Below are 7,166 nucleotides of genomic sequence, written 5' to 3'. Positions count from 1 at the left end.
TTAAGTTCAGCCATTATTACTTTTGGTATCCCAGAACATGACTAATTATGAATAAAACAAGTATACATAATTAATGGCTCCAAGTATTTGCAGAGTTCCACGTTTGCCAGCTACGATCAAATCCCCGTGGTAGCTAGCCAGTACTTAATTTTTCCAGTGAGTATTTTGCTCTTTACCTAAATTTGTGCCACAGAATCTTCTGTGTCCCTAGAATAATTCCACGAGCTTTTTAAGACTACAATAAGAGGATACATGCTTTTACACTCTTCAGTTTGTAAGTCTGTGCAGAATTGCCCTGCATCATTGAAAGGAAAAAGAGAAGGTGCTGAAAAGTTACACAAACACACCATACCCCTGTGAGCTACTGCTAGGAGCATAAAGTAGGCCCTGGTTTGGTGAGATGGTGTTAGGCGTACAGAAGAGGAGTAAGGTGTAGACAGTGAGGGTAACCTGAGGGACTGTGAGAGGTCATTACTTATTTCCTTCTAGGCAGACACACTGAAAGGTGGGTATAGGTAGGAGACCAGAGGCAACCCCTTTAGGCTGTGTGGCATTGGCCTTCATCTGGGCATGAATGAGACATTAATAGGTGGTTCTGGTTGGAAAAGTAGGAAAGAGCACATTTTCTGATAGGAGAAGATAATTGGAAGGATATGATTAAAGGTTGGAGAAGATTTGTTCAACAAATTGTAATAGTAGACCTGAAGAATGGCAGAGCCTGAGTGATAAGAAACGGGTAAGGAAATGGAAGGACTCACCACCCAAGAAATGATACATGCTACAAACTTGCAGGTTAAGAAGCTGGTGAGAGACCAGAGCTCAAGCAAGCTCTCCACACAGGAGGGTTGGGGGCATGAAGACCCCTCTGGTGGTCCCACTATTCCTAGGGGACTGGCTTGAATGGCCCATGTGAATCATGGTTCTCTGAAAGGCCCTCTCCAGACATGACTTAAGTGACAGAAGGTTAGAATTTGAGTCAGGTAAGAGGAGAAACAGATGAAAAGATGTCCATGCAGGCTAGGCCTGAAAGCAACTCTTGCAGTGTGAACTAATCACTGCTGGTGGTCCTCTAAAGAGAAAAACCCTAGTCATGGGGACTGCTGCCCCTTAGCTAATAGGTGGCCCTTTATTGGGCAGTGGCTACAGTAATTTGGACTGAGGTGTGGCACAAGTGAGCTGTTTGTCAAGGATTTGCTTAGAGTAAATTGAACCTATTCACCCATGTGCATCCTAATATGCTTTTATGAGTTAGAAAAGGGTAGGTTTCCAGCCACGGTCTTGCATATTGTCCAAAATGCAAAGTTTGTCCCAGGAGCTGTGAGCTCATGTGGCTTTTTTTTTTTTTTTTTTTTTTGGAGACGGAGTCTTGCTCCGTTGCTCAGGCTGGAGTGCAGTGGTGCGGTCTCGGCTCACTGCAACCTCTGTCTCCGGGGTTCAAGCAATTCTGCCTCAGCCTTCCGAGTAGCTGGGATTACAGGCGTGTACCATCACGCCTAATTTCTGTATTTTTAGTAGAGACTGGGTTTCACCATGTTGACCAGGCTGGTCTCGAACTCCTGACCTCAAATGATCCACCTGCCTCAGCCTCCCAAAGTGCTGGGATTACAGGCGTGAGCCACTGCGCCCAACCTCATGTGGTTCTTTTAGCCCTGCTTCCAGCGGTCTCCAGGGACACTTCCCACCACCGAGGCTTACCAGGTAGTGGCAAAGGCTGCTTGAATTCCAGGCTAATGCCACTTATGCCCTCTCCAGTGTCAGTGGAAAGAATTTGACCTTCATCTGTCAGTGGAGATAAGATCTGTGAGGTTGGGGAGATTTAAATGAGAAGCAGAGCACCTGGATCGAAGGTGCTCCATGAGGCCTGGTTCCTTCTCCACCTCCCCTCATAGGCAGATGGTTCAGGAAAGCCTGAAATTCTCTTCATCCTCTAGGGAGTGTGGTAACAACTGCTGTACCTATAGGCTTGTCTGCTTCACGCCTCCCTGGCCAGTGATCCCCCTCACTTCCCTTCAGAATTTCAAGGAGACAGCAGGAAACTCAAGTCAACCCCGAGGTTCTCAGGTCCAGGCCAACTGGCCTGGCCCTCATGATGTTCCCCCACCAGGGCCTCCACTGGAGAGGTGAGGCTGGGGAGCTTACTGTGCTGTGAAGATATGAGCAAGCCGCCAGCAGAACTGGCATCACCTACAAAAGCACACAAGTGACACCCGTGGTCCCCTGCAATCCTCTTTCCTGTTGTCAGACACCAGACGTGGCCCTCCACCAGTCCCAGCTGCTGGGAACCAGAGCTTCACCTGCCCTGAGGGAGAGATGTAGGAGGCAGACAAGCCCGAGGTGCTGGGGTCTCTGGCCGTTACACGTGGCCAGGCCAGTTAAAACTTTGTAACCTGCCTCCTGCCAGCTGGAGGTTCCTGCAGTAGGGCCACAGACCTGGCGCCAGGGAGGGGACGAACCTCAAGGCCCCTTTCACTGAAGGCAGGAGCTGTCTGTGATGGGCCTTCCCTCCCTTCCCCATCCAGCGCCACACACGGAGGCTCAGGAGGTCGTGTGTCCCAGCCCCACTTTATTTTCGAATTTAAAACTCAGGGTCAATTCCTGGGGTTCCCAGGCAACCCTCCCTCGAGCCCACTCACTAGGGGCCAGCCCTAGATCTTGAAGGCCAAGGTGAGGCCATCGCCCAGGGGCAGGAGGCTGATGTAGACCCTGACGTCCCGCCGGATGCGTTCGTTTAGGTTTCGCACACACTCGGCCGCCACGTCCCCTTTCGGAGGTTGCAGCACCTTCCCGCGCCACAAGACCTGCGGGGGGGCGGGGCCAACCGGGCCGTGGGAGGCAGGGCTTCGGAGGGAGGTGCTCGGGCGGAAGGCGGGGCCTCGGAGGGAGGTGCCCAGGAGGGAGGCGGGGTCTCGGAGGGAGGTGCCCAGGCGGGAGGCGGGGCCTCGGAGGGAGGTGCCCGGGCGGGAGGTGACCAGAGCCGGAGACTGAGAACCAAAGCGGAGGAAAGCCTGGGTACCCGGGCCCGAGCCTACTTGACTGGACTGGGTGGGGCTTTGGGGTATAAGAGGAGTCAAGGGAAAAGATGGGGACCCGGCCCGACAGGGTGCTTTCTCCTCCCCCGCAGTGGATCCCTTACTCTGAGGACGGCTAGGATGCCTCCGGGTCGCAGCAGCTGCAGGCAGCGCTCGTAGTAGGCGGCGCAGTTCTCCTTGTCTGCATCCACCACGGCCACGTCGAAGGTGCCGGCCTCGCCCAACGCCAGCAGCTCGTCTTGCGGGGGAAGGGAGGGCAGGTGCGGCTGAGTCCGCGGCCCCGGCGGCCCTGAGGCCCCTCCTAGGCCGGGCCGGGCGCTGTGACAGCCGGCCCTGCCCTTAACCTGCCCGGCAGGCCCAGTCACAGCTCGGCCACACAGCGGCCTCGTTTGCAATGGCCACAAAGCCCTTCCCGCTTCGGTGCTCACCCAGGGTCTCCAGGGCGGGCTTCAGCCGGAGGTCGATCTTGTGCTCCGCCTCGGCCTGCGGAGGGAGCGGGTCAGCCGTTGCGCCCCCGCCTGGGGTTGCAGAGCTAGGCGCGGGCGCTCACCTGCCTCCACAGGGGCCGTCCCAGCTCCGGGCGCTGCGCGTCCACCTCGCAGGTCACCACGCGCCCGTCCGCGGGCAGCGCCAGGGCCAGGGCCAGGGCGGAGTAGCCCGTGAAGGTGCCTGGGACCAGGACACAGACGGGCTCAGCCCAGAGTGGGGGTCGGCCCGGAAACCTCGGCCCTCCGGGATCCCAGCCGCGTGCCCCTACCCAGGTCCAGCGCCTTCTTGGCCTGGATGAGCCGCGCCAGGTTGGCCAAGAGCTGGGCCTGCTCGCAGGTCATCATGGAATCCCCCTGCGGCTGCTCCAGGGTCAGCTGCGTGAAAGGAGAGGGTGGCACCAGCCAGCGGGTCACCCGCCTTCGCCCTGGGGGTCCCAAGCCCCCAGGGGCGCGGTTCTGGGCGTGGCCTCGGGGACGGGCCCTCCGGGAACGCCCACCGCACCCGGCCCAGGGAAGCCGGAAGCCCAGGGAGGGCCACGGCCCAGCCCAAGGTCACACAGCCACGTGGGACCCGCAGGGGTCGAGAGGGACGCCCGTTTCCGTCCCGCGCCCTGCTGACCAGCCTCAGGCTTCGCAGCGCCGGGTGCTCCCGCATGGAGCGGCTCAGAAGATACTGCCACAGGGGGCTGTCCTCGGGGGGAAGCAGGCACTGCTGTCGCCGGCCTCGCCATGGGGGGCACCGCCTCCCTGCCAGGGAGAGGGTGTTGGGTCAGGGTCCGGGGCTCTGCGGCCTGAGCCATGCCGCGACCTCCTCTGCGCCCGCCCACCCGCCCGCCAGGACCAGGTCCTGCTCACCCAGGAAGAGGCCAGTGGCGAAGGCGGCGCCCAGCGCGGCTGAGCCCAGGGCCAGCGCGGCGGGCACGGAGAGCCGGGACACCGGCTGGGTCATGGCGCGGGCAGGAGGCGGCGGGAGGCAGTGGCAGGTCACGTGCGCTGGAGCTCCTGGGACAGGTTTTGGTTGGACTCGCGGGCTCGCCGGGCTCCACCTTGTCGGGGCACTGCCCGCGGAGCCGCGGTCTCGGGCATCATCTGGCGGCCACACAGCCTTACTGCAAGCCCCGCCCGAGAGAGCCGGGCGCGATCTGGTGGCCGCGCCGGGAACTGCGCCCCTGCCGGGAGCAGGCCAAGCTCTTAGATCTGAATTTTCCCGCCTGTGCCCGCAGTCCAGGTGCCTGCGTGCATTCCCTTCCTGCCAGTGCTTTTTTTCTCCTCGCCACCATTTATTCTGAGGCCCATTGGAGGCATATGTGGATTGTGTATGCAGGGCGCCAGTGTAAGTTACAAAATAGTCACAAGTACAAGAGATACAGATTAAAGGGGGAAAGCCTGGGCAAGATGCCCCAAAGCATCAGGCTGGAGTGAGGGAACTGGTTTGAGTGCATGCAGCCTCGAGTTGGGGTTCAGGAGCCCTGGGGTGGGCCTGTGGAACTGAGACCATATTCTTAGCTGTTAAAATCCTGCCTTTGGGGGCCAGATGGATACGAGTGTCTGATCTTGGGCCTGCCAGTTTCTCTGAGCCTCAGTTTCCTTCCTGTAAAATGAGGCCCACAATCTTACCATAAAAGGCACCAGATCCCACAGCTTCGCACACAGTAGCACAATACGTAAGTGGCAGCCGCCGTTATGTTCGTAGGTTGGAATGAAGACATCTTGGGGAGAAAGCCGGTGAAGCTCCCTTGCGAGGTTGTTCTGCTGAAACACTGTCCAGAGAGCACCGATTGAACCCCTGCCATGCGCCAAACTCCGGAGGAGGTGAAAGACGCTGTCCTTTTTTTTTTTTTTTTTGAGACTGAGTCCCGCTCTGTCACCCAGGCTGGAGTGCAGTGGCACAATCTTGTCTCACTGCAACCTCCACCTCCCGATTCAAGCGATTCTCCTGCCTCAGACTCTGGAGTAGCTGGGACTACAGGCACGCACCCCCACACCCAACTAATTTTTGTATTTTTTGTAGAGACGGGTTTTGCTATTTTGGCCAGGCTGGTCTCGGACTGGTCTGGCCTCAAGTGATCCGTTTGCCTCATCTTTCCAAAGTGCTGGGATTACAGGCCTGAGCCATCATGCCTGGCCTTGGTGTTCTTCTTTCTTTTTTTTTTTTTTGGGAAGGTCTCTGGCAAGGCTGAAGTGCAGTGGCAAGATTACCGCTTACTGCAGCATCGAGCTCCCAGGATCAGCAATCCTCTTGCCTCAGCCTCCCAAGTAGCTGGGACCACAGGCGGTCACCATTGTGCCCAGCTAATTAAATAAAAAAAAAAAAATTTTAAAGAGAAGAGGTCTTACTATGTTGTCCAGGCTGGTCTTGAACTCCTGGCTTTAAGTGATCCTCCTGCCTCAGCCTCCCAAAGTGTTGGGATTACAGGCGTGAGACCCCGTGCCTGGCCTCTGGTTGGTATTCTTAGTGAAGCTGGTTTCAGAGATGCAGGTCACACACAGCTGGCGGGTGGCCTAAGCTTCACGACTTCTGCCTCTGTGAAATGGGATTATGAATAGTCCCAACCTCCCAGCGGACCAAATGAGAAAATCCAGGCGGAGGACTTACATGGGACCTGGCACTTAGTGAGCTGTCATGTTACCTTTTTTTTTTTTTTTTTTATTAATTTTTGCATACAAAAACAATAAACATTTTCTAAAAATACATACAAACAAAAAGATGCGTATCAAACATATTAGGAAGGTTGCACATGGGAAGTCGGGGAATAGAAATGGGGGGTGGGAGTTAAAATAAATGAGAGAGGGACTTTATATGGATCAGTGATAATAACTCAATCCTCTATTTGACAAAGAAGAGGGAGAAGGAGGAGGAAGAAAAAGAAAGTGGGATAAAGGATCAGAAAGGGAAGAAAATAGAAAAAATTAGAGTATGACTCCAGGGTAGACCTGTTTTGTTGTCATTGAGTTGGTTGGTTGGTTTGTCTGTTGTATTCTTCATGTTTCGCCAAGTTGGCCAGACTGGTCTCGAACTCCTAGCCCGAAGTGATCAACCCGCCTCGCCCCCCAGAGTGCCGGGACCACAGGCGTGAGCCACCACGTCCAGCCCCCACATTGCTTCTGGCCTCCGTGCTTCTGGCCTCCGTGGTAGACCTCCCAGACGGAGCGGCCAGGCAGAGGAGCTCCTCACTTCTACCCAGACACGGGGCGGCCGGGCAGAGGGGCTCCTCACTTCCCAGACGGGGCGGCCAGGCAGAGACGCTCCTCACTTCTTCCCAGACGATAGGTGGCCGGGCAGAGGCGCTCCTCACTTCGCAGACGATGGGTGGCCGGGCAGAGGCGCTCCTCACTTCCCAGACGATGGGTGGCCGGGCAGAGGCGCTCCCCACTTCCCAGACGATGGGTGGCCGGGCAGAGGCGCTCCTCACCTCCCAGATGATGGGTGGCCGGGCAGAGGCACTCCTCACTTCCCAGATGGGGCAGCCGGGCAGAGGCGCTCCTCACTTCCCAGACGATGGGTGGCCGGGCAGAGGCACTCCTCACCTCCCAGACGATGGGTGGCCGGGCAGAGGCGCTCCTCACCTCCCAGACGATGGGTGGCCGGGCAGAGGCGCTCCTCACTTCTTCCCGGACGGGGCGGCCCGGCAGAGGCGCTCCTCACTTC

The 7,166-nt window shown here is 57.2% G+C and overlaps 1 protein-coding gene across 3 annotated transcripts; it reads right to left on the bottom strand.

Annotated features, from left to right (window-relative positions):
• Window positions 1-2,543: 2,543 nt before the first annotated feature.
• On the bottom strand, window positions 2,544-4,636 carry COMTD1 (catechol-O-methyltransferase domain containing 1). 3 transcript variants are annotated; one of them, XM_055275670.2, is made up of 7 exons: window positions 4,373-4,636; window positions 4,137-4,264; window positions 3,787-3,892; window positions 3,580-3,698; window positions 3,458-3,512; window positions 3,134-3,267; window positions 2,544-2,798 (listed from the first exon to the last, which is right to left on the bottom strand). In XM_055275670.2, the coding sequence occupies exons 1-7, from the start codon at window positions 4,464-4,466 to the stop codon at window positions 2,646-2,648; spliced, it is 789 nt and encodes a 262-aa protein (XP_055131645.1). In that variant the 5' UTR covers window positions 4,467-4,636; the 3' UTR covers window positions 2,544-2,645. The 3 variants fall into 3 exon arrangements, with proteins under 3 accessions (XP_055131645.1, XP_055131644.1, XP_063493696.1); XM_055275669.2 differs by having other exon boundaries at window positions 2,544-2,981; window positions 4,373-4,616; XM_063637626.1 differs by having other exon boundaries at window positions 2,544-2,981; window positions 3,584-3,698; window positions 4,373-4,604.
• Window positions 4,637-7,166: the final 2,530 nt, after the last annotated feature.

This window comes from Symphalangus syndactylus, chromosome 4, assembly GCF_028878055.3.
Source record: "Symphalangus syndactylus isolate Jambi chromosome 4, NHGRI_mSymSyn1-v2.1_pri, whole genome shotgun sequence".
Classification (NCBI taxonomy): Eukaryota; Metazoa; Chordata; class Mammalia; order Primates; family Hylobatidae; genus Symphalangus; species Symphalangus syndactylus.
This window is presented reverse-complemented; position numbering and strand designations above follow the sequence as displayed.